The following is a 27,263-nucleotide window of genomic DNA, read 5'->3' as shown; positions in this document are numbered from 1 at the left end:
TAGAGATCTGAGGCTTGATTTGCTTGCATGGTGAGTAAGCCATAAACAAATTGGTTTCATATGTGACCACATAACGAAGTTACATGTCCCTGGTAATGCAGGACTATAAAATATTGATTGTCATTTACAGAGTCTTTCTTTGTTAGTCACTCACTTTATATATTTAAAGAACTAAAGGCATCAAAGATGTACAGGGTAGCTTCTGTTCTATGCAGAGTTAAAATGGCTCGGGGAGGAATGGAAGGCCTCCACGCTACTCCCTCTGTGCAGATGCCCCCTGGGGGTTTGCTAATTCAGTGCAATGGTCAAAACAACCAGCACAACCACCAACCAAACTTTCACTCCAAAAGGAAATGTTAAATTGCTGTTCATCCTATTGATACTGTGTGTATGTTCTGTTTCTGCTGAATAGCATTGTATGGAATCTGCTTGCTAGTTCGGCTAAATTTCCCAGGAGACTATTGACTGAAGAAATGGCTTTCTTTCCCTTCTGGGAATGTGAATACTCTTTTGCATCAGCACTGAGCTTGAGATGAGTTTTTGCTCCAGTGGTATTTAATTGGAGAATAATGTTTTAAAATAATGCTTTAAGGGGTATTGCTAGGCCTATTTTCTGGGGAAGGAGTGTCTACCACACTAATTCAAGCACATGTCCCTTACTGTTTTTCTAATTTTCATCTAAATGTATAGAGTGCCTTGGGGACAGTGGTAACATGTGAGGGACAGTTGTAACATGCCAGGTTGATAGAGTGGAATAAAATTTACTGTAACAGCCCTGCATTGTTCAAACCAAAATAGTGGTAGATTGCAGTCTTTTGCAGGTAGGCTAAACTTCAGTGTGCCAAATATTCGTAAAAGAAAATGGCCTATTTCCCTTAGTAAGACTTTGGTTGCAACAGACTATATGTATTGCAACTATTCATGGCCCCCCTTCCACAGGTGTATTAATCAAGCAGCATGCAGTCTGCATTTATAATGTACTGTACTGGTGCTTGATTTTATACACCTGTGGAAAGGGACCTGATGAAACCCATGAATACCAAAGTCCTTTTAGGTAAGTCCTGCCACTCGGCAGCCATCTTGGAATGCACTTTAGGCAGTTATCGGGCAGCTATGTTGGGCATACTGCACGTGTGCAAGGCTTCACGACACCAAGATGGGAGATTACAACACATGATTGGCATGATGTATTCACATGCCGACATTTGGCGGCAGAAAGGGCGGGATATGTGTAGACAACTGTCATATAGGTGTTACGAACTAATTAAAAATGCAGCGCTTTTTCAAGACTTCTTTGTGAAGTTTGCCAAGGTTTAGGTTCAAAGGTGTAAACAGTGGCATAGAAAGACACTCTTCTACAGCACATTCTACAGGAGCAACGGGAAGATGCTTTACCCCATAGATATTAGAAAGCTGGATATGGCATTGGGCTCCAAAACGTACGTAAATAGCGGCGCCATATTGGTGGGGGCATCAATCACTGGAGGCCAATGGAGAAACATGTGACTCTGACTGGAGGTGTCTCTGATTGCCGGCAAGTGTTGCCCAAAGACAGTAAGGTGTTTGTCCCCACCAATATGGTGGGCACAACCCAGAATTCCAGAAATTGTAAAATGGGCTAATTTGGAATATAACACATGCAGCTAAAAATTATACTAGCATCTACTTAGATGGGAAATGACTGATTACAACCACCTGTTCCTGCACATCATCTCTCTCCATAGACACTAAACAGGGAAGGGGCTTTGGGGATTGATTTTCAATCAGCAAAATCAGGCCACTGGTATTTTTGCAAAAAGAAGCTTTGTCATATTTAAAGTATGTCAGTGGTGTTATGAGGTGTTTTGACAATAAAAGGTCAAAACATCAGGTATGCAAATGTTTTTTTTTATATATAATAATCAGAAAAGGATTAACAGATTTAAAAAACCTTGTGAATCAACATATCACCAGTGCTTATGAAACCGTCACAGTTGGTTGACTATGAATATGTATTCAGTATGAAAATGTGAAATACATTTTTCAATACTGTATGTTGAACATTGAATATTGAATATAAAACACATTTCATTTACATTTTTACAGACATAATTTTTTTCTGAATGCATATGATCAAATAACAAGTGATATGACTAAGACTATATATCAAAATGTGAACTATTGCACTATAAACCTCTGTGTCAGTAGATAAAACATTTCATAACAAAACAATTCTAAATATTTTAGGCATCTATTGCATCATCAGAAAGTTATTTACATGTTGCACATTTATTCTAGTAAACAACAGTAGCATATCGTGCTATTTTGCTTTTAGCCTATAGGGGTCCCTGGTCCAAGATTCTGCTCACTGTGTTTCCCTCAGTCACTCACCTATGTAACTTGAGTTGTATTCATTGCAAGACTAATTTTACCAAGATGCATCACAATGTCACAGGTAGCCATTCCTGCCTGTGTAGCAAACCTTTTTACTTCTGCCTCAGAGTGACAAACATTATGAATCAATGCACGGGCCCTTGAGCTTATTTCACCCCATCTGAAGATTTTTTATGATTAGTGTAATACCAGAATTTGGACCAGGAATGATTGGAAGAACTACACCTAACACAGAGTCAAACTACTTAACAATATTTACAATTAGCTGTGTCCGGTTAGAAACAACAATGAAAAGACGAAAGAGGCAGACGGGACGTGGATAGGAGTCCTCTGCCAAATTATTGTGGCTAAGCAAAGCATGGACCTATATTTACACCATGGAGACACCTAAGCTATTTTAACAGAGGAAAATAGGCTACACTAAAGGGACTGTAAGCAATGCTGGACGACATTGCATTTGTTGATGTTTATGTTTGTGGTTCGTAGTAGACACTTTTTGTCCAAAGCCACTTACATTATATTTACATCACATTACATTTGGCTGACGCCTTTTTAGCCAAAGCAACTTACAACATGGTAAACAGATTAAAGCTTTTTAAAACTAGATGTACCGCAGAGCGGTACAAAATATGACCGCCGCCCAGTCCAGCACATTTTTTCCACAAAAAGAAATCACGCTGAAAGGCCTATATGATTCTAACTGTCTCACTAAATTGCATTATCCACACTCAATTCTCACTGGTATCTGCTAGACAACAAGTACCAAAACATGATTAGTTCATAGATTTCACATGTAAAATTCATTTTATACAACCCCACCTCCATCTTGCCTGTTCATAATTATGAGAAATTCTTGATTGTTTGTGTTATGTTTATGTTATGTGTGTGGGTGTGTGGGTGTGTGTGTGTGTGAGTGTATGTGTGTGTGTGTGTGTGTGTGTGTGTGTGTGTGTGTGTGTGCGTGCTTGTGTGTGTGCCTGCGTATGTGCCTGTGCATGGAAGCGTACATATGTCTACTGTGTGAGTATGTGTCATACATACGTATGATTACTGTGAATGTGTGTGTGTGTGTATCTGTTTGTGCACATGTGTGCACATGAACTGGGTTAACATGACCCCTGGAGGCAAATATACGAAAAAAATGGTCATCTTAGGTCCTACAGTTCTCAAGATATTCACAGAGAACTGTGTCTGGCCTACCCTCCTTTCGGGGGGTCCAGTCCAGCGGGGGGGCTACAGATCAAAACGAAAAATGACAGTTCCATGCTATCCATGTGGGGGTACATGCCCACCAAGTTTTGTGTACCCCGGTCTTTCAGTGTCCCGGGAATCCTTGTTGGTGTACGTCACTAAATGTACACATAAATTGTGTAAATATATATCGTTCAAATAAAATGAACGAAAGTACACAAAACTTGGCATGCATTCGGAGGGTGTCATAATGATCATACACTTTCAATTTCGTGCAGTTTTGACCGTGTCAGCCAGAGATATTGTGATGAAAACACCTAATTTTTTGTTTTTTAATTTTTAACTAGGTGGCGCTATACATGAAATAAGTGGTAATGGGATGGGTTGACATGGCCCCTTGAGATCAACATACAAAAAAAAGGTGGACCTCCTAGGCCCTACGGTTCTCGAGATATTCACAGAAAACTGTCTCCGGCCACCTACAGGCCAGTTGGTGTATAGTAACATAAATTAATTTATTGTGTGGCCCCCCATGAACGGAATTCCACGAAACTTGGCGTGCATTCAGAGGGTGTCATAATGATCCTACACTTCCAATTTCATGCAGTTTTGACTATGTTAGGTCACAGATACCTGCGATTACAACACCTCATTTTTACTTTTTTGTGTTTAACTAGGTGGCGCTATACATGAAATGAGTGGTTATGGAATGGGTTGACATGGCCCCTTGAGATCAACATACAAAAAAAAATGGTCCTCCTAAACCTTGCGGTTCTCGAGATATTCACAGAAAACTGTGTCTGCCCTACCCTCCTTTCGGGGGTGCAGTCCAGCGGGGGGGCTACAGATCAAAACGAAAAACGATGGTTCCATGCTATCCATATGGGGTTACATGCCCACCAATTTCGTCTACCCCGGTCTTTCAGTGTCCCGGGAATCATTGACTGAAATTTGGACATGCGAAAAGAAAAAAAATAATTTTTTTTTTTTTTTTTTAAATCTGACTAAACCTATATGACCGCCGCTTCGCTGCGCGGCGGTCATAACAATTCTCTCAACAATTCTAGAAGAATTTAAAACAATTTAGAAGGTAAAGTACAATAAGAAAAAAATTGCATCAGTGAGTGCTGTTTTTATACAGTCAAATGTCAGTTAGTCAGGTGGTAAGTGCCAGAATTAGCAAGGCTAGTTGTAGTAGTGCTACGAGAGGAGATATTTTTTGTTTGAGTTTTTTGAAGATGTAGAGGTTTGCCCCTGCTAGGAACTGGTAGAACATTTGAACCAAACACCAAACAAAACACACCAGAGAGGGAGTTCATCCCTCCTTTCAGTGATCCCTGAGAAACCCCACACAGTGATTTTTTTATGGTTTGGGGGACAGGCTTACACCACTTTGTATGTTTCCCATTTATGGAGCCAGGGCTGTGTAAAACATTTTTGGGTCATTCTACAAAGGTGGAATTTGGCTGATGAAAATCTACTAAAATGTATTTCTTTAAACATACCCTAATCTTGATAAGTTTTATAGCATTCATTAACTTGTAAATTTGATGAATCCACAAAAAGTAGAGCTTAATTTATATATATTATATTTTTCTAATTAGACTAGCCATCAGGAAAGCACCACAAATGACAATTTAAATGGATTATTTTTTTATTATTATTTTTTACAAAAATGTCTGCCATGTGACAGATCACATGTCATCAATATCAAAATGACTTCATTATTAAACATACCTTTTTTAGAAAAAAATATATTTTCACACCCCACAGCTAAAATGAGTAACACCAATGACATCCTTAAAAGCCATGCTTTAAATTCTAAAACAAATCATGATATCTTAAACAAATGAACTAAGATATATCACAAATGACATGTGTCAGAGAACGGACATCTAGCAGATCGTAAGGAGATACTCGTTGAATGTGACAACATGTGTTCAGGGTTAGAAGTCATTCTGAATTGCGTACCTTTAGGTGGCTAAAATGAAAAAGAAGTACAGTATGACAAACTGTATGTGCACAGAATTAAATCTGTAGTGATTCTCATTCTTTCAACTCAGGTAAATCTAATCAGATCATTTTGGATTATTGCATTCAGTTTATATATATATCCCTCCTGTTTTGTTCCATGTGTATTCCTGGTCAAAAATGACTAGCTATTAGAAATGAATGGGTGAGAAAATGGTCAGTGTTTTAAATTGAGTCCAGGCACATACTTATTGATCAGATGGACTGTATGTGTGCTTCTACTTTAAAACACACACACAAACACAACCTCACTCCCCCTTTTTGTTTCTATGCCAGCCCCCACTGGAACCTTTCCCCAATAACTACATATAACTGCAACATATAACTGCATTTCATTGTCGTTGTACTTGTACTCTGCACAATGACAATAACGTTGAATCTATTCTAATCTAATCTAATAAATAGAATCTTCCCCTTTCTGACTTGCATGAGCTCAGGTCAATGAGGCCTGTGGACCATAAATAGCAAAGTTCAAAACTGGTTATATCTAATTGAACACAAGTTGATACAAAGGTCTATCACAACATTAGATGATAATATATGTGTTACTATGGATTTATAACAAGTTATAATGCAGCGGTCATTTTTGACTGGGAACACAAAACTAGTAAACATGAAACAAACACAACAGGAGGGATATCCATGTTCCAGTACCAACTTCACTGTGAAATAAGTCAAACAAAACATTATATAACTGACAGGACAGGTGAGGTCACACAATCACAAATGATGAAATTTAACAGTGTTGAGTGGACAAACAATAAAATAATTAGTGTCTTTTTTATGGTTCTTTGATTATTGATAAAAAATATGTCAACATAATCATAAATAAGTTAATAAGTAAAACAATTAAAGCACAAAACACAGTATATGAACAGAACTGTGTAAGAGCTTTGCTGATCCTGAAAAGCATTTCATACAGAATCCTTCAGTACACTCTACTGGTCATTTGGTAGTACCACATGTGCCTGTGTCTTGTCCTAGTACAGTCAGCAAAGGTAGCATTGCATCTGTCTCTTCACATCTGAATTTAAAAGTGGTAGGCTATGCACACATTTTGGTAAAAAATATTATAAAACTGATTACATTCAAAACTATGTGAAGTAGTCTAAGCCTACTAAATACTTTAGCAACCGGCTGTCAATCAGAGAGCCCGCGCTATATATAACTCCAGGCACGCTGATGGTTGGCAGCCTGGCGAGATGGGGGTGGACCTCCCGGGATATATGTTACCGGTTGAGGAAGTCTCTCTCTTTCTGTTCTGGGTCAGACACGGACCACTGTTCTTATGCCTGTGAGACATTACAATATGCAGTTACGTTTATTAGGAAGCAGATTATTAATTACATGGCCAAGGCTAATTATAGTTAACCTATATACTGTAGATTAGGGTTCCCTAGGCCTATTTAGCTGACATATTTGTCCAGGGCAATATATACATAATTTATCATTCAGATTCTTTAGGCTACCCCAGTGAGATCTTGAATCAGTTTTCAAATGTATTAGCTGATAAGCCTAGTTAGCTTATAATTAGGCCTAACACAAACACTCAGTCTATAGTGGTGTTTATGCTATAGGCTAGCCTGGTAGTTAGCCTAGAGGTACTGACATTATTTTGCCACCTTGCTGTGTCTGGCCTTTTTAAGACCAGAAACTAGAAGACGAGCCAGTGATTTGGACAGATGTGTCCTCTGTTTATTTATAGCCTAAACCTTTAGGCTATGTGGGCCTAGGCCTATAGGCTAGCCTATATCAGTAAGTATAAGTATAGTATAAGTATATATACTTTTTTGATCCCGCGAGGGAATCACATTTGGTCTCTGCATTTAACCCAATCGGTGAATTAGTGAAACACAAACAGCACACAGTGAGGTGAAGCACACACTAATCCCGGCACAGTGAGCTGCCTGCTACAACGTCGGCGTTAGGGGAGCAATGAGGGGTTAGGTGCCTTGCTGAAGGGCACTTCAGCCGCAGCCCACTGGTCGGGGCTCGAACCGGCAACCCTCTGGTTACAAGTCCAGAGTGCTAACCAGTGGGCCATGGCTGCCCATATCATGAAACAAACTTAACAATTTGGAGAAGTAAATAGGCCTACAGGACTAAACATTTAAACAAAGTAGGCCTAGGCTACTAAACAGCCTACAAACTTGCGAAATCTGAAGGCTTGTGATTATGACACTCAAATCTTTCCTTGATTTTGATCTGATAATTTTGTAGGACCTACAATTCAGTTTAGGCCTATTTACAAACAGATAGCCTATACATATGTGTAGGCTATATGTTTATTGTAAAATTAGTCAAACAAAATGCATAGGCCTAGCTGTCCAGTAACTCTACATGTTGCACCCATAGATAGAGGTTGCGCCACCTGTCCATAATGCTGAAGCCTATTGACAATCAGTCAAAATTAGGGCTGTCAAAATAACTGATTAATTTCGATTAATTAATTTGAGAAAAAATAACTGATTAAAAAAAATAACGCAGATTAATCGATTCTGTATGACCTTTGACCCCGAGCCGTTGTAGTCAGTAACCATTAGACTGTAAAATGAAGGAGAGAGAAGAAAATGTGCTGCCTAGATCATTGATTGGAACATTTACTTTTCAAACACGGCCTGATGGTGTTGATAAAAATAAAGTGTTGATTAAAATAAAGTCCTCTGCAATGTATGTGATAAAAAAAAACTTCTTCCCGAAGCACTTTTGAATTTATTTCCTCAGCATATTAGGTCATATCATAGATTATTATTAGCCTCGTAAGACCATCCTGATCTCGCAAGCTTTCAAGATTTCACTCGCAGATCAGTCTGGCAACTTTTCGTTAAAGAGAATTTGGAGCAGTTCACCAAACGAACGTCCAATCAGCGTTGGCTTTGAGGCGGGTTGAGGTGTGACGCAACAAACAACATGACGGCATCCACAGATGGGATGAGCATAGCTATTATATCGCGCAAGTTTTATTCAAATTAGAAAGTATTCCTGGGTAAGCTGTGAAGCTATGAGTCTCAGCCATGCAGCTGGGAGGAATGAATGACACAGATATCCTCCACGGCCGATTCCAGTTCATAATGGAGGAATATACTTTCTTCAGAAGTGTAGGGCCTACCGTGAAAACTTGATGGGAATTGTCGTTGATTAGGTTCATGTCACATACAAATGGTAAGTTAAAACATCTTAACGTTAGTTACGTTACCTAACTTAATTGTATGTTAAACGAAAGCATTAGAAGAACACTTTGTTCATCTAATTGGTTGATTTGGCCCGTCGATAACCACCAAAGGTGGTGATAGACAGATGGTTTATCCAATCAGTGAAAAGTTCCCAGATGGATATGCGGAGCAAATCCATCTGGCGGAGTCAGGTTAGATTATTATGGCCATTATTAAAATAATAATAAAAGAGTTTTTGAACTTTAATGTCACTAATGCTGATTATTCAACGATTCATTTGAATTTAAATATTTAAAATACTTTCAAAGCAAAAATCATATATGCGATTAATTTAGATTAATTAATCACAGAGTATGTAATTAATTAGATTATTTTTTTTAATCGTTTGACAGCCCTAGTCAAAATAATCAGTCATTTGCTATAGGCGACTGATGGGCACAAGTGCAAATGATTGCAGGGGCCCAATCTGATCGTCAAAGAGTTAATTCCTCACAGGCTGAAAACTGCTGACTGATCAAGTGGGCCAGCCCAACTTTGTGTCAGTTTAAGACATGGGTTGGGTGATGGTAGCCTTGATAGGGCTTACAGCAATTGCCTTCTAATGCAACAAGGCCAACAAAGTAGCATTATGAGGTTACGAAATGATTTGAGCTGTCATTTTGTAGCTGTAAGATGCCTCCTGGAAACTGTTACTATGGAGATTGCAGACGTCACCCGTCGATGGTTACCATGGTCCACATGACGTCAACCGCCCTGTAAAATGCCTAGGAAACCCCGGATAGAGGTTACCATAGATACTGGCGGGGGGAGGGGTGCGGTTTAGAGGAAGCGGAAGTGTCAGGGAGAGCGGAAGTGGTACTGCCCTGAATATCCCGAGCAACGAAACGGAGGACAGCTTGATACTCCAATCGTTCAGAGAAAAAAAGGATTCAAAATACATTTTAAATGTGAGTTCCCTTTTAGAGATACGTTAATATCCCAAGCAAATCGATAAGCCTTCCTTTGTGTTCGTAATATTGCAGTGATGGCACCCATCGTTGTCAATGGCGGAAGGTGCCTATTGTGGTTTGGGGCTGGGTACAAGGACTTAGGCCGAGGCGTGTGATGAATAGCGAGCTAGACCTCTGAAATGTGGATGCAGCATGATATTTTGTAGGTTTGCCATGCCATGTATACAGCCTTGACAGAATATCGTAGTGTTACTACAAACACTAAACACATAACCTGTCGCTATGCTACCGCTGCACTCATTTCATCTAGCTGGCCGTCGTGATGGCTAGTGGGGTAACGTTAGCCCGTTAGTTACGCTATCCAGTAAATTTAACCGCAGGTGTTAACGGTATTGCTGGCTAACGGTGCACGGGCCTTTGACACACGAGAACAATAAACTGTCATTAATGGTTTTGCCTTTTTGGTGACTCGGGATAATACGGTATGCGCGATTAATTTGTTACCGCTATGGTCATCCTCCTATCTGACAGGCAAGCTAAATTCCACAAGGGAATGTGATTGAGAGGGCGTAGCGAGTACGCTACCAGCAGTTGGGAGGCTAATGTAAGCTAGCAATTCGCTAGCCATCGCTTGAAATAAGCTAAGCATATAGCTAGCTAGCGAACCACCGATTTTTGAATGCACTGCAGTGCAGTATTTTGCAGTGTGCATATTGCTATATTTCTCACTTCAAGCTAGCTAGCAGTTGGTCTTGCGGCATGGATGTAGAAAGGTTAATGTCCACTTTGGTAGCAGCTAACGTTAACGGTATATCAATGTCTTGCCTAAGTACAGAGATGGCAAGGTTACCACTAACTGACATTTGTGGCATTTTGCTTGCTAAGGGTTGGTAAGGGCAGGGACTGTTGTCAGGCCGTGTCTCGATGGCTATCAGCACAACCCAATTAAGCGTTAGGGTTGTTACAGCTGGTGTCCAGCCTTCGACTGTAAAGCCCTGTTATGGCGACGGCCACCGTAACATACCGACGTGACGCTATCGGTACGAAATTACCGTATGAAATCATAAGTAACTCCAATGATTACCTTAGACTCTCGTGTACTTCAAATTATGTTGACATCTAAACGCTTAGTAATGTTAGCTGGGTTTTGGACGTTAGCTAGGATAGCTAGCTAATGTTAGCTATTTTTGGTTAATCGGTGCCTTTTATGGGGTTGCGAGCTAACTTTATGCCAATGTCAAAAACAACATTAACCCGCAAAACATTCTCACCTGGTTGCCGTTTATGTATTAGACAACATGGGTTTGGCAGTGTTTTACTGTAACGTAGTCATCAAGCTATGCTAACACCCTCCCCTGGGCGTTGTCGCAGTGGTGAGAACATCTAGCGTACCGTTATAGCTAGCTAATGTGGTGATTAGCTTGGCAAACACCTATAGAAATAGCCAGCTTTAAGCTACCCATGCTTTGTGGCACATAATGTAAATAGCCCGAATTTTAAATAGTGGACACGGAAAATAAAGATATTAAGCACTAACAAGTCGCCTATTGCCGTTTCACTATGTTGTTGTTAATAGGTCTTTAGTTCGCAACTTTGTTAGCCAACGTCAAAGGTAGCTTGTTGTGATCTGTTGGTCACTACTAGTTTGATGCTATTATTGATTCGTCTCACTTTAAGTGAAATACAGGATTGCCCAGTTTGTGTTGATGCAATTACACAGTATAACATTTAAATACATTTAAATGCATGCAGTTCTACAAGTGAAGTATTCTAGGCCAATTCAATCGCTAGTCAGTGATTGATTAATTAATTCATTACATCACCATGATGGTGCTTATTAATGAGGAATATTGTCAAGTCACTTTATTTATATAGCACATTTAAAACAACAACGTTGACCCAAAGTGCTTAACAGGTAAGGCTATCTTACAAAAAAGCAAAGGAGGGAGATGGACAAATAAAATGAAATTAAAAAGGGGGGATATATAGTAGAGGTGTTAATTGTATTATATAATTCAACAGGAGTTTATCATCAATAAATTGAGTTTTCTTTTAAATATCTATCACAAACCAGATCCACTTAACCCTTCTTGTTGACCCATCTCTCAGTGTCCCATAGGAGTCCTGTCTGAACAGTCATCACAATAAATGGCAAAAGGCTTAAATTGTAAGTTGGAACAGACGTAATAAGTAGTAGGGTTGCATAGATTTATTGACACCCCTACCTTCAATCCTCTGGTAGATTCGACATGGACAAGAGCGACCTGGTACAGAAGGCAAAGTTGGCCGAGCAGGCCGAACGCTATGACGACATGGCGGCGGCAATGAAGGCCGTGACGGAGCAGGGTCACGAGCTGTCCAACGAGGAGCGCAACCTCCTGTCGGTGGCCTACAAGAACGTGGTCGGTGCTCGCCGCTCCTCCTGGCGCGTCATCTCCAGCATTGAGCAGAAGACAGAGGGCAACGAGAAGAAGCAGCAAATGGCCCGCGAGTACCGTGAGAAGATCGAGGCAGAGCTGCAAGACATCTGCAACGATGTGCTGGTGAGCAAAGGCTTGACTGAACTTGTCTCATTGAACTGATTGAGTGTGCTGTTTGAATCCACTCATTACTGTAGTGACTAATTATTTTCTTTGCCATTATTGAAAAGAAATGTGCACCAATTTAATTGGTAGAATCGTGCACAACATGAACAGATCCTCCTGACTACTCTTGTTGTGTTTTTAAACACAGGGGCTTCTTGACAGTTACCTCATTGCCAACGCTAGCCAGGCAGAAAGCAAAGTCTTCTACCTGAAAATGAAGGGCGATTACTACAGATATCTGTCTGAAGTGGCATCTGGAGACTCAAAGAAGAGTAAGTAGATTGAAATCTCCTGGGGAAGGGCCGAAAAGGGCTTGTCGTTTTATCCCAAATCCTGACATGTCTGCATTTGGCACAGGTTAATTAAATTAATTGCAACAGAGAATCCACAGCATTTTCCATCACATAGCCTAATACCCGCTCATTTTTGAGTGTAGCCCAAGTAATTTCCATTTGATGCGAGTGGCTGTAAATTGTCTGCCATGGTCCCCCCACCTCCCGCCTGAAACAAACATTTCTTCTTTTTTCGCCACAGCTACAGTGGAGAACTCCCAGCAGGCCTACCAGGAAGCTTTTGAGATCAGCAAGAAGGAGATGCAGCCAACACACCCCATCAGGCTGGGTTTAGCTCTCAACTTCTCCGTTTTCTACTATGAAATCCTCAACTCCCCAGAGCAGGCTTGCAGTTTGGCAAAGACGGTGAGCACCAAACACAAAGCCCTCATTAGTCTGCCTGAGAGCTGCAGACACTCTGCTCCCAATGTATTAGATGTAGCATGTCTATAGTATACAAGAACTGGGTGCTCAACTATGCACTGAATGAGTTGTATTGTGTTACGTTGTTTGTTTCTATGGATTGACTTGTGCAGCACTGACATCAGTAATGCAGTCATTAAAATGGATCTGGGTGGCTGTGCCTCATTTTGCCCATGCTTGATTTCTGTAGGCTTTTGATGAGGCGATTGCTGAGCTTGATACTTTGAATGAGGACTCCTACAAAGACAGCACTCTGATCATGCAGCTACTAAGGGACAACCTCACTGTAAGTATTGTACTTTCTAATGGGTTTTTTTTTGGTCAGCTGTACAGACAAGAAAGAACCAGTTTTTGTCTTGCATGACACTTGACTGAATGTTTTTGTGTGTATGTATGTATGTGTGTATATATATATATATATATATATATATATATATATGGAATCTTTGAAAGGAGTATCTAATTCTCTGTTTCATCCTGCGACTTCTCCCTGCAGCTGTGGACATCGGAAAACCAGGGTGACGAGGGGGATGCTGGCGAAGGGGAGAACTAAAAGGCGTTGCACTTCACTGTTAATCCACCCACACTCTATCTTACACATATACAGCCCATACACCCCTGCTCCATCTGCCCCTCCATCCCTTTCTGTATGACGAGCAGCATGAATTGTACCTGACCTACCAGTGGTGCCCTTCTCAGAGAAGTTTCCAAGGTGACAGGGTGACGTTCAGTTGTTGGCAAGCCAAGTCTTGTGTGTGAAGAAAAAGAAAATAATAATTTTTCCAGTTGAGTAGTGAGGCCATTTTTGTCCCCACCTTCTCCCTCATAACATTTTTTTTTTTAAAAAAGGTATATGTTCTTTCACCTTGCAAGTTATGCATTCTAGTACCTCCTTTTGCTTTCCTAGTGTACTGGCATTTGCTGGTTTTATTCAAAGGTTATTAAACTGTCAGTTTAATTTAACAAACACTGTGACGCTTAGTTTTTCTCTACATTTTATGAATAAATTGTGATTGCTAAAATTCAGGACTGTATGGATTGAGTAGCAGTACAATTCTGCTGTGGCCTCGTACAGAATGGTAGAACAGGCTGTATTGTGACACTGACTAACATGCATTTTGCTGTGTAATGTACACAATTTTATTTTGCATATGAAACAAAAGAGAAAAGGGACCCTAGGTTTTGCCATTCCACATCTGTTAAGTCGAAAGAAGAGACATTCCATGAGAGTGTTACATCGAAGACTAGACCTTTTTTGAACAAACTGGACCATTCTCCTAATGTGCTGTTCATGAACAGTTAACATAAAGGTGCTGTTTGACATCAGTACGATGATCCCTGTTTGTTCTTAAATGTTAACTTTCCCCCCTTTTCCTTGCATAACGCAGACTCACATTTCAGTAAAACAAAATATTAAAAGACTGTAAAATTGTAAACAATTTTAGAAGTAAATATAAATTTGTCTTAAAATGTAATGTTGTAAAACTTGCTTGCAAAGAAACACCTTAAAGCCGTTACGTTAATTTTTTTCTAGATATTTTTTTTTTCTTCCTTCGTACAAGCTTGTCCTGCGGGCCTTAAATTGACAGTCCACACTGATGATAGGAGGGATGAGGGTAGATGGACAAAGGCCTGTAAGAGCCTGGAAATGGTTTGAGCACGGAGGGCTGTTGTGTCTATGCGGGAGTTGATGGCTTGATGTCTACCATAAGTGGTCCATCTTGTAGAGGGCTTTGAGAAAGGTTTTGGTTAGTCAGGATGAGTAGACTTTTTCAGACAGATATGAAGGACGTAACTGATTTCACTCAGTGTCACAATACCTTGTCATCACCATAACATTCCACTTAGGTGTAGAATTCATCTGTCTCAGACCGTCTTGCTGAAGACAATGTTTCATGCACTGAAGAAAAATCTCCCCCTTAGCTGAACAAATGGCAGTTACTCTACGCTTGATAAAAATGCAGTAGTGAATGTGGAACCGAGCCTGTCTGTATATCTGGTATCTCAAATTGCTTTGTTTTTACTGACCAGTATTCTGCCTAAAGTTTGCTTCTGTGACGGTTTTATTGCTTAGCGCGCACGTGGTTGTGAAAATTTAGAATAGCTTAAAAAATTACAAAATGACAAAAAAAGAAACCTGGTTATTGACGTAATACTAGATTTGTGTATGTCTTTTAAAACAGTTCTAGTTTCACCTTACATGTTATAATCAGGAAAGTGTAAAAGACAATTTAAAGTGAAATAAAAGTTTTATCAGTTCCAAATTTCCCTGTTTTATTTTTGAAATCAAAGTGTGGCTTTTATTGCATGTGTTCTTATACATTGAACTGTAATCTAAGGCACACATCCCTTTTGACTGATAAAAGTAGGCTTAGTGCATGGTGCATAGTGCTATAGCCTTGTAATGCATAATAATGTGATCATGAAGGATTTTCAAAACTTAGGCCAGTTGAAAAGTTACCACATAAAATGCATTGCATGCATATATGAAACTTCTATTATCATTTCAGTTGCTTTTCTATGTATTAGAATGTTCATCCTTTAATTGGACACTGTAGTAAATAACTATAAATTCTGTGACACTAAATTTAACATGTAAAAGGAAAATGTTAAGGAACAGTCAAGATAAAATGCTTACAGAGAGCACATATTTATCATGAATTTTGTTTTAATTGGACAGTGACACCAAAGTGGGTCAGTGTTTAACTTTCTCACAAAGAGCCACAACTCATTCTTCAGTTGTAGAGATAAAACACATTCTATTAAGTTTCAACATGAGACTGAATCAAGCCTCACAAGTGTGAATATATAGTTCTATAGTGACTTCACTTGGATATGCAGCATGTTCAATAATGTAAACAAGAAAGTTAAATATGTCTTGCTTCAAGCAAGTGAGACCTGAGTGATGAACATTTTAAGGTCGTCAGCGAATGCAACAATGCCCTACAGTTAACTCTGAGCTATTACAAAAGGTAAGCTTAATTTGAGAAGCCCTAAACGCAATTATTACCAGCTAACTAAAACTTTTCTTAAAACCCTGTATGATATGTCTCTTGCACATTTCTGGTAGACTTCCACAATGTACAAGTACTCTTCCTGCCTGCAATGTTCTGTGCAGAAGTAAATTAATCAGCAGGTGGATAGGTCTCTGGAAGTTTCTTAATCAGTTAACACAGCTTAAGACAGAGTACTGACATTTTAGTTGCTGAATACAGACGCCAGACATTTTTAATTCGGCAAGTAGTCATTACAAAAACATTATCGATAACACACCAATATTGATCTGCTAACAACTGACCTCATCATGCCTCGTATGAATAAAACAAATGTTGCATGAAGTATGCTGAACCTATGATTGTTATGGTGTAAGCCTACATGAAGATATGACTGTATTACTTTGTGTTCATGTCCAGGTGATTGTTAATGACTGATTCCAAAAGGCCTAACCTTAATCTATGTCCGTTACCATGATTAACTATACTACATGTAGCTGTATCTGCATTCTGCATTTGAGACAGCACCAGTGGATCTACAAAGGAAAACATGTAGGTAATATTTGTAGTCTTTACCCAACAAAAAGAAACCATTTCCGGAGTAATGCAGATTCAACACCTTCAAACATTTACATAAACATTTAAAATATCTATTCACCACATTTGGTTCCTATGTCATGCACAACTTGAAAGCAGAGGAGAAATCAACTGACACTGGGCACACTTGTGAGGAAAAGTGCGTAATGAAAAGTTTGAAGTTAGATAAATATGAGGAGAAATCAAGCTTAGGCTGTCTCGTAGGCACTTGGAACATGAACAGCGGGTCAGGGTAGGGTCCCTTGTTGTTTCTTTGGGCCTTTACACCACATCACTTAGTATTCTGCACATCAAGCAATAATTTCTGAGCAGCGGTGTTCTGTGGTTCAATTTTAAGCAAGATGTTAAGATCCTCAATGCATGCTTTGTTCTCCTGAAAAGACAAAGACATGTTCCAAAATATATGAGCAAATCAGTAGAATTGTGAATATTATCAGGTATACACAGATCCTCAATATGCTATGACTAAGGGAACTTATTTTGGAATTATAGTATTATACCATTCACAGGAGAAATTGTACATAGGCCTAACGTAATTTGAAATAGAGCACAGTGGTTTGTTCCAAATCACAAATCATGCTACAGTTAGCTGGATCACTCGAATTCCTCATTGGACTTTGCTTGTGCATCCTTAATTATGTACTGAAATGTTTGGTTGTTTAAATGAACATTATTAGGTTTACATGAAACAAAAGTGCACCAACACAGCGACTACTAAAATGTGTATATCTAATAAGGTGAGGGCATTTAAGGCATGCGTAAAAGAAATGCAAAAACCTTGCAACACCACCAACAACATGGGTGGCAATGACACTGATAAAAGCTTGAAAATATGCTTTTTATGATATAGCCGTAGTTGCTATGTTGTTTTTTGTTAATATTTACTTTTTCACAGATGTTCACTGGTCAGACATGTGTTCCAACCCAAACCACAGAACAAAAGTGTTCAGTCTGGGTGGCTGGTGGAAACGACAGGGGTGTTTATCGGTCCTTCAGCAAACACCATCGAAATGACTTTGAAGATAATACCAAAACGAATTACCTATAAAGGCATACCTCAACAACTAGCATTGGTTTCCATTACTTCAAAAGGACAGAATCTCACCTTCAGCTCCTTGTTTGCCTGTGCACGTCTGTATAGGGCCTTAATATTGGCTGCATCCAGTCCCAAAGCCTCAGAGCAATCTTTTACTGCTTCTTTGTACTTCTTCAAAGCGTTGTAACACAGCGCCCTGGATTAAAGAGACACAACAGCATTCTCCTCAAGTTAATCGGCTTCATGCAGAACTTTTCAGCATTAACTGTGAGCAACTGGTAGGGGACATTTTACAAAAAAAAAATAATTCCATAGGTGCAAGCTTTGGAGCTTCTTGGCTCATCTCTTAAGATAACAAGGCGTGAGCTCTGTGCCGTTTAATATCAGAAACTGGGATGAACAATCCACAGAACATTTAGGCCATATTCCCTATGGTTAGCATTCACACTCATTGGACAGCTTACAGCAAAGAACGCTTGGGTTTACAAACTCATTCCATTTTTATGTGTGGGTACCATCGGCTGCAAATGCAATCTGTTCCTTTGGAACAGTACAGTATGGGTCAACTCCAAGGGCATTCACTCTACTGATAGAAAGTGTTCAATGCACAGATGTTTGTCTGTACCATTAACCCCACACTGTTAAAATCTTCCCTAGTGCAAAGCTGCACACATACACACATACACAGCAATATAAATGAAACTAAGTGCAGGTGGATGTATGTTTGGTTGGTTGCAGTCTTTGCAGGGGTGGCCCAAGGCAGGCTTTCAAAAGTTTCATAGGAGAGTGGGTGGGGGAAAAGGAGATATAAGGACAAATATACACCAGTTGCAAGTAAATTTTGGCAAGTATATTTTAAACTGCTACAAAAAAAGCCAAGGATATTCCATGACTTTGCCCCAAAAATGATAAAATTCCCTGACATACCATGTCTGGAATAGACTTTCCAAAATTCCATGATATTCCAGAAATTCCACGACCCATGGAACCCCTGCATATTGTGTCAGTTTGTGTATGTGCATGTGTGCATGAGTGGGTGTGTCTGCAACAACAAACAAAGTATACTTTGACAACTCCCAAATATTCACCTGTATCCGCATTCCACTCCATTCCGTATCAAGTACACCTCTATCATTATGCGGTAGCCATTATCACTGTGCATCTAGATATTTACAGTGTGTGTGTGTGCACGCATATACCAGTGTGAGTGAGTGTGTTGGCTATCCATCAGTTAAAATAAGTTAACTCTCTCTTTCATTTTGAAACTTGTCTTGAAACAGGCAAGGGTAAAATAAATAGGCAGAAAACTATTACCCGAGTAGGCTATAGCTAAATTCTGATAGTAGATAATCTAAATTTACTGAGTTTTTTATAGTGAGCTAACACACACACACACACACACACACACACACACAGCGCAGCCTGAACAGCCCTGGTTCCAGCTCATTTACATTTTTCCTGTGTATGCACATGTCTTTATGTGTGTATGTCTATGCATGCATGTGTGTGACTGTCATTTACAACTTGGCATTTGGCAATCCACCATATTCTTGATTTGCGGTTTATATATTTTACCAACTTTCTTTAGTGAACAGTAGTGTTGAAATGGCAAGATGCTGGGTTGCATACAGTACAGTATACAGAGCACTGGGTTGTATACAGTAATGTCCCATGTATTAGCCACATTGTGTATAAATCCCAGCACAGTGTTTACTGTATTGCAAATAAAAAAATGGTGTATTAAGCTCAGTGCCCAATTGCCCAAATCAGATCATGCTTTAATTTAAATCATGCTTTAATCTTTAGATTAAAGAAAACAAATGCATTCCCATGTATAGCATCCCCCTGTGTATTAACCTCATAGCTGAAGAAATGTAGCAAAATCAATGTATAAAACTTTGGTTAATAGGTGGGATATTACGGTATGTTTTGTTTCTCCACACCCATATTGCGCTAACAGCAGAATGTAGCCTATGTGCTAGCTGACGGAGGGCAGTCGTTGTATCCTGCATGTTGTAGTAGTGCAACTTTTTTCCCGCTCAGACAGGCAACACCAAGCAACACAAAAGGACTTAACAGACAGTCGGCATCGCAGCGTGTGCATTCGCCTTTGAAAGCTTTGTACAACATTAAATACCTCACATTTCACTGGAATGTCTACCAATGAAGGAAAAACAAAAAAAAGAGACACAAAAAATTATGTTCAACCAGTCTTAATTGTGCTGCATACCTGTTAGTGTAAGTTGTGACTTCTGTGGGGTCTTGTTTGAGACTCTGGGTGTACTTCTCCACCGCCTTCTTATGTTCTCCTTTCTTCACCAGTGCATTACCCTCCTCTTTTAAAGTCTTGGCTTTTTTCATCGATGCATCACTCACAACTGAAATTTGAAATGAAAATGTACACACTCACAAAGTTTAAAGGCAATAGATAATACAAATGAGGCTTCCACGCACTTTAAATGTCTCAGAATGCAACTGAGGCTTTTTGTATGAGATAGCTTGTAGCAGGTCATACACATTATCTGCTCCTAATTTATTGTGTCAGTATTAGTATTATAAATTTTCTTAAGACTTGACATGACCCTAACATTACTACCTCTCCAGCACACATTGGTTACATCATAACATCACCTAGGCAAAAATGAAAGTGAAACCACTGTTTTCATCTGGGAAAAGGAAACTAATACACACACACACACACACACACACAAGACATGACATCATCTTGACGAAGGGCAGTGAATACCTGGCTTGGCTTTTTCTTTGACACCATTTTGCTGTGCATTTGGGGCTGAGGCTGTCGACTGTAAAAGCTTTTCTTTAACTGCAATCGGCACAGTCGGGATAGGAGGGAGCTTCTCTCGCCATGATGGACCATCCATTTCGGTCAGAACCTTTGTCATTCTGTCGAACACCACATTTTTCGATCAGCATTAAAAATGGACTTAATACAACTATAAAGGTTCTGTAATAACATATTTTTGTAAGGCATGCCCTCAAAACAATTCAGCTACTGTAACACCCCCAATTATCACCACTTTTGTTCAAAATTCTAAAACAACTATGTTTTTTAACACTTCAAAATAACATTTGCTAAATGAACCTTACATTTTTCAGTAGCCATAGGCTGCCTGAAATATCCGATTTTGTTTACCACGCTCGGAGTTATAGTGCTGGCCTGATGGGTCGCCTATTTACGCCGTTTCAACGGCACTTAAACGGTTAGACCGAGAATTCTCGTCATGAAATTTAAATTCCACTGGAGCTCCAAGCGGTTGTGTAGGCTACACGCAGCCTTACAACACTGTTTACAGCTCGTCGAGTCACGGTCAAATGTATTTTTTGGTACATAGCTAATTTAGATACACCTATGGTGTGGGTGGTTGCGTTTCTTTAGGAGTCCGCCGTCTTGGTTTGTATAGAAATGTATATTAAGTGACACATACATGCAAGGCGGCGGAAATACGCGACCGACGGTAATAGGGGGAGTTCCGATACCACTTTTACCTGTTTGTTCCATCATGGGCTGATGGGACATTACAGTCTATCTGTAAGACTGTTTTGTAGTCCACATAAGCCAGTCTGTATCTTTCCAGGGCTTCATAGGCTGCAGCTCGACGCAACAGAGACTTCATACCAAAGGGAACCAAGTCAAGAGATCTGTTGAAGATCAGTGGTCATATAAAATGTATTTCAACAAGCATAATAACCAGAGCAAAGTGTCATGTCTTCTTCAAATCAGTCTTACATCTACAACAGTGTAGAAATAGATCATAGTATTATGTACATGCAGTGTAGGCCTATGTCAAATTTTAATATGAACAGGCACATGCAAATTCCAACTTGGGGACTTACACAGTGCAATCCTTCACACACTGTTCACAGTTACCATCCTTCAAGTAACTGGCTGCTCGGTTTGAATACAGGATGCTAAGATCCTGTTGGTTAGTGCCACCTGTAAAGTTTAATTAAATTAAGTTAAATTTAGCACTAGTGATAACTACTTTATGCTATTAAGCTGAATAAGCCATTTATGCAAGACTTCATATTCAAAGCATGTCCAAACTGCAGCATGCAAGGGTACATGTGAAGTTATGTTACATAGACTGTGTGTAAATTAGTGATCTAAAAAGCACTGTAATTGTTACTTAAACCTCACCGGCTTTCTCCAACAGCTGAATAGCTTGAGTGTAAAAGGATGCAGCATCTCCGTACTGGCCATTTTTAAAACATTCGTTGCCCGTCTGCTTCACTTCAGACCATGACTGTGAACGCCGCTTAGAAGGCATGCCTGCCCAGTCTGACATAGATTAGATGATGTTACAACACTCAATCCACAACAAACCATTTATCGCTAACATTAGCATACCCAGACACGTATGTTACAAAGTGGCCAGTGTGCCTAGCTTGCTGGCTAACACAAAGGGTTCGAACAAATATTATAGAATAGATATAATGTTAAATAGGTCCGATGGTAGCTGGCAGTAATGTAAGCTAACAGAGCTTTGGAAGGCAACACTAGCCAGCTACGTGAACTAACTCTAAACAATTCACATAGGTTTGGCTATGTAGCTATGTACACGCACCTTTAATATTTGCTGGTCGCGCAGATTGTCAATGTAAGGTTATGTTATGAGAAAAGGTAGCTTGTCAACGTCTTTCAAGTCCCGTCAATGATCCGCTAGCTTGCTAACGTGACAGTATGTGCTAGCTTTCACTACCTCACTGTACTTAAATTTCTGTGACGATACTAGCAGGCTAAATACCGCGGTAATAGGCCCTCTTCGCCCTATGACATTAGCGAATGTTAATTTCACTGCTAAATTGGAAAGATTACATAAACACCGCGGAGAAAATATATCTTGAAAGGATGTAAAGAAGAAATCCCCCAACCAAGCGCGTGGTGGTTCACAAACCAAGCTGATACTCTCGCCGGTTATGCCCCTTGGCTCCAGGGAGGTGTTAAGTTTCAGTTTCAACTCTTTTTAGTGAGGAGAGCAGAGCAGCAAGTCCCTTTGCTATTTGAAGTAACTTGTAGCTAATGTTACTAGTTCGGCAACGTACGTAGCTGATAAATTCTTTCCAAATGCAAGAAATAGAGGATCTTACTTAAACCAGAGAATGTCTATAATGTCCTTAGAAGGGCTCTGCTTAAACCTAACGCGAGCATAGCCCCTGTCCTTACCGGTGCAACTGGCATAGGCATTTTATCATCACACACTGTTTTTAGTGTTTGGGAAGCACGTGGAAACATTGTATCCAAGCTTGAAACTGTCTTTCATCTCGAGAAGAAATGGACACGTAAACTCCGTATAGTTATTTTATGCGAATAATTTAGGAATCTAAAATATGTACAATATTATACTATGTTTAAAGCAGTTTCACATAGTTTCTAATGCAAATTAAGCATTTTTTTTTACATTAGACAAATAAATCAACACGCACGTGGTCGTCACAGCATTACATTTTACATATCATAAACAGTACTTGAACCAAAATACGTTTGTGTGTGTGTGCGGTCATTTCTACGTTTCTACCAGGTAGGTTCACGCAGAGACTTTAGTATTGGTTCGCGTCACTGCTGCCACTTGGCTGACTGTCTAAAAGTCATATGGTTTTCCACAACGATTTTCTTGTGTCCTGTTTCTTTTACTGTCTATGGTCCTGTCCTGAGTTGCTCCGTTTGTCGCTCTGATTGTCCCTTATAAGCTCACGTAGACTTGGACAGACTCAACTCCGTGTACTCTCCGCTATCAGTGAAGGTCGTAAGTGTAAGTGGATAATATGTTCATAATGAAGATTGTTGGGTGTATATGTATGTTGTTATATGTAGTATAATTAATTTTATTATCATGACTTTGCTTATTATGTATTAACAGAAACACTCGTTTGGTTGTTTTGCGTTGTTTTAACTGCTAACGATAGCCTACGTGCAAACAGTAACGTTAGCTTCTAGATCTAGTTAGCCATCCTTGATGTCATCCAATCCAATAGCTAACGTTAGCTAGCTAAGTATCGTATGCTTTGCACAAACGTGAATGTTATCCTATAGACGAGGGTGTTTTTTAACGGAATCATGATTCTATCCAATCTATTGGCCCTTTTCGGACGTTACCAGGTCGCGAATTTAATTCAGGTGATATGTTCTCAAACTTACACGTTTTGTCCGACGTAGTGCTAGCCGGTTAACGCAAGTTAATGTTACTCTTACGTTCATGTTAGTTTTAAAATATCAAACTAACGTGAGGTTACTAAAGAACTGACATATAATTCAGTTATGTTGATATGGCTTACTTATCAATATTGTCTTTTATTTAAGGAATTATATTCGCCAACCACCACGTCAAAGTAGGCTCTTTTCTGCAGTTGATGCTAGTTTACTGTGGGTGTCTGACTAGCTGATAGCTCGCTAGTGATGGCTATGAGGCCTTTCAACCAGCTAGCTGCTAGAGGCCAATGTGAAACACCAAGATAATGTTAACCGGTCCTTAGCTGGCTGTTTATGTTTCCTCAAAAGTTATTTGAATCAGAGCAACTTTGTATGTATGCTAATATAATATAAGTATTAACGTTTGATAGAATGTCTTTATTGAACAACATTTCTCACGTTTGACCTCAATAAGCATGAAATACCTAGGTAACGTTATGTGGTGTTCCAACGACACATTTTCTGTTTTGTGACCGACATGGATATAAATGTAGTTATTTTAATGTTAGGTAGTTACTGACCAATTTTAGAATATGTATTTGTTTTTATTCAGTTCCAATCTTTTTTCACGTTTTCCCTTGTAGGTAATGACAATGTCGCTGCCAAAGCCAGTCATGCGAGGGCTCCTCTCTAAGCGATTGAGGTTTCACTTGCCCATCGCTTTCACTCTGTCGGTGGTTGCAGCAGCAGTGTTCAAGGTCAGCGTTTTTTATTTTTTATGAGGTTATTGCATGAAATAATCTCACAAATGTAAAGGCATAATTCTTGAATTTCCCCATGGGGATCAATAAAGTATCTATCTATCTATCTATAAATCATGAACACCACTATTATCATGACTCATACAACACAACAACAAAAAAAACGCCTACAACATTCAGAAATGTTTAAGCGATGGTCTGTTTTTGTCTCTTTTAGTACACCGTCACAGAGCCAAGGAAACAGGCATATGCTGATTTCTACAAACAGTACGATGCCATGAAGGAGTTCAATGCCATGAAGGAAGCTGGCATATTTGAAAGTGTCCGACCATCTGGGGAATAAACTTCTGTGAGTTTCTTATTCATTGTTAATATGGGCTGCTTAGATTAGATGTTTTTATTTAATGTTTTGAACCCAATTTGGACTCTCCTCCGTAGTGTCATTGCTTGTTACCCTTCAATAAGAAGCTGTGATGCAACACCAAAGCTAATGAGCGGAGCTGAGCGGTGCGAATATCCCGCTCCTCGCTCAGGTGGCTGTTCACTCGGCCGCTCCTCCACTCAAATTCACGTCAGGCCGCTCTGCTCAATTTCGCTCTCCGCTCCACTTCAAAATCCTCCCACTCCCGTGAAATCGATACACGCTCGCTCCAATTTAAAAGAGGGAGAAATAATCTACAAGGCGAATTGTCACCTTAGAAAACTTAAATCCCAAAGAACTAAGAGCAACGGCAATGTCACTCATAGAACATGTATTGGCAAGATAGCCTAATGCAACACCGACAGTGCAACAAACGAACAAGCTTGGCAACGTCAATACACATAAGTCTAAAACTAAAGGGATCAGTGGGATTAATTGCCTAAATAATACAGGTTTAGCATCCAAGTTTTACTTCAACCTTACTTAAAGCATAGGCTATTATTCAAATTGCTCACGTTTTTCTTTGCTCTCCATAGCACACATGTTTCCGCGAAATGTGTCTTCTTAAATTCCAAAATAAATCTCACTGGAAGAGTGTCACCACATAGTTGTTCTTGCTCTACATTGGTAGTATCTTGTTATGTAGGAATAGTACGCTTGTAAGCCCTATGACTTTCAGTTTCCTTTCTAAAATATTTAGTGACTTCATCCCGAACGAACTTACTGTAACGTCGGCATGCTGGACTATGTGCTACGGACTCTGGTACAATGCATTCTGGGATACGGGGGAGAACTCTGGGGGTTGTTTGTGCATGTTAATGCCATTATTTACTGTTTTTATGTCCGTGTTTTAGTGTAGTGTGTTAATCTTTTAGGTCTTTCTCCTGTGTGATCCTTTTTGTGTGCGGGGGCTGCATCCACCCGTGTGTGTGTGTGTTTTTGAGGTGCCTAGTGTGTGCTGTTATCGTGTTAACTGTGACCCTGCCCCTGTTTCTGAATGCTAGCCAGTGACTACTATGGTTAACATCTTTGTTTAGAAACGCAACTATCTTGGATTCATTATGAAGACGTGAATCCTGGCTGGATTCGGGCATGCCTCAGACTTGTGGTGTGAGCGGTATCGGAGCAAAATTGGAGCGGAACAGAGCGGCCGCTCCGGCCTCTAAATTAAAATGCGATCCACGCTCCAACAAAATTTCATCCGCTCCGCTCCTCGCTCACGCTCCGCTCACTAGCTCTGTGCAACACTAACAAAAGGTTGCTTAAATGCATGCATCCTATGCAGGTTGTTTTTACCTCAATTTAACGCCTTCAAAGTAATTTCGATGGTAAACTAACTTGCAGTACAGAGAATGGTGCACCTTCCCAGCAGTACCTTACCATGTACAGGGAACCAGCCTTGCAACTTGGCTATTCCCCAACCCAGAGAATCACAAATTGCTTTATGGCAATTGTGCAATAGCCCTACTATGTGTATGAAATGAAATTGTGTAATATTGCCTTGCCAGTTGACATGGCTCTTCAGAGATTATCTTTGCTGGTTTGTAAATAAATCTACATGTACCTTGTCCACGAGGAAGGGTGCAATCCATGAGCGGTGTTTTAGACCGGTTGTATGAATTACAAATACTCCGCAACAGTACAGAGAGCCAGTAGCAAAAAACCCTGTAACTGCATTGGATACCTGGATGGACGAGATGGCTTTAAAAGGTGTGCGCGTCTTTGGACCTTCTGCCCACCAGACATATGTTTGCATGCAAATGGACCTTTTCCTAACCCTAGGCCCTACTGATAAGTCATGTGCTGTGTTGTCACTTGAGTTTTGTCAGCGCTATATTAATGGGGTTGCAGTATGTGACAATTTTTATATGTATATATATTAGTTTGTATGTGTTTTAGTGTATAGGTTTAGTCTTGTGTGTTTTCATGCTGTGTGATTGTAATATTCTGTCTACTCTTTTCAGGTGATGTCCCACTGTCCATTCCCAATTTTTCTTCCTGTCGGCCTAGAACATTTTGTGTGTTGGTATGAATAAAACAAAACATGCTCTACTACTGTACAGTAGTGCATTGTGTGTTTTTTTTTGTTGAGATTGTTGTGTGTAATGGTTATTTCAGATTGGTTCTAGACTAATAGTGTAAAAAGAAATAATTTATCTTGTAAAATTACATACCTGTAAGAAGCCAGTTTGTATTCTGTCTTCAACTCAAGAACCTTTTTGGACAAGAATAAAAATAAAAAAAAAGAT

At 39.7% G+C, this 27,263-nt stretch overlaps 3 protein-coding genes across 3 annotated transcripts; 2 read left to right on the top strand and 1 right to left on the bottom strand.

Moving 5' to 3' along the window:
- Positions 1-9,596: 9,596 nt before the first annotated feature.
- Positions 9,597-13,893, top strand: ywhaba (tyrosine 3-monooxygenase/tryptophan 5-monooxygenase activation protein, beta polypeptide a). The gene is made up of 6 exons (XM_076268045.1): positions 9,597-9,715; positions 11,961-12,261; positions 12,452-12,575; positions 12,838-13,001; positions 13,249-13,344; positions 13,555-13,893. Exons 2-6 carry the CDS (start codon positions 11,968-11,970, stop codon positions 13,609-13,611), a joined length of 735 nt encoding a protein of 244 aa, XP_076124160.1. The 5' UTR covers positions 9,597-9,715; positions 11,961-11,967; the 3' UTR covers positions 13,612-13,893.
- Positions 13,894-15,708: 1,815 nt separating this feature from the next.
- tomm34 (translocase of outer mitochondrial membrane 34) lies at positions 15,709-22,673 on the bottom strand. The gene is made up of 8 exons (XM_076268044.1): positions 22,271-22,673; positions 21,844-21,984; positions 21,540-21,639; positions 21,192-21,344; positions 20,431-20,588; positions 19,915-20,062; positions 17,754-17,880; positions 15,709-17,021 (listed from the first exon to the last, which is right to left on the bottom strand). The coding sequence occupies exons 2-8, from the start codon at positions 21,971-21,973 to the stop codon at positions 16,920-16,922; spliced, it is 918 nt and encodes a 305-aa protein (XP_076124159.1). The 5' UTR covers positions 21,974-21,984; positions 22,271-22,673; the 3' UTR covers positions 15,709-16,919.
- A 656-nt stretch (positions 22,674-23,329) lies between these two features.
- On the top strand, positions 23,330-27,074 carry cox6c (cytochrome c oxidase subunit 6C). Its single transcript, XM_076268046.1, has 4 exons — positions 23,330-23,455; positions 24,477-24,590; positions 24,811-24,942; positions 26,979-27,074. Exons 2-3 carry the CDS (start codon positions 24,480-24,482, stop codon positions 24,934-24,936), a joined length of 237 nt encoding a protein of 78 aa, XP_076124161.1. The 5' UTR covers positions 23,330-23,455; positions 24,477-24,479; the 3' UTR covers positions 24,937-24,942; positions 26,979-27,074.
- The last annotated feature ends 189 nt before the right edge of the window (positions 27,075-27,263 follow it).

This window comes from Alosa pseudoharengus, unplaced genomic scaffold (genome assembly GCF_046254945.1).
Source record: "Alosa pseudoharengus isolate Yale_2024_CS ecotype anadromous, Long Island Sound unplaced genomic scaffold, YU_APseudo_1.1 YU_APseudo_1.1_scf_5, whole genome shotgun sequence".
NCBI classification, from domain to species: domain Eukaryota; kingdom Metazoa; phylum Chordata; class Actinopteri; order Clupeiformes; family Clupeidae; genus Alosa; species Alosa pseudoharengus.
Note: the sequence above shows the minus strand (reverse complement) of the source record. Positions and strands in the feature narration are given on the sequence as shown.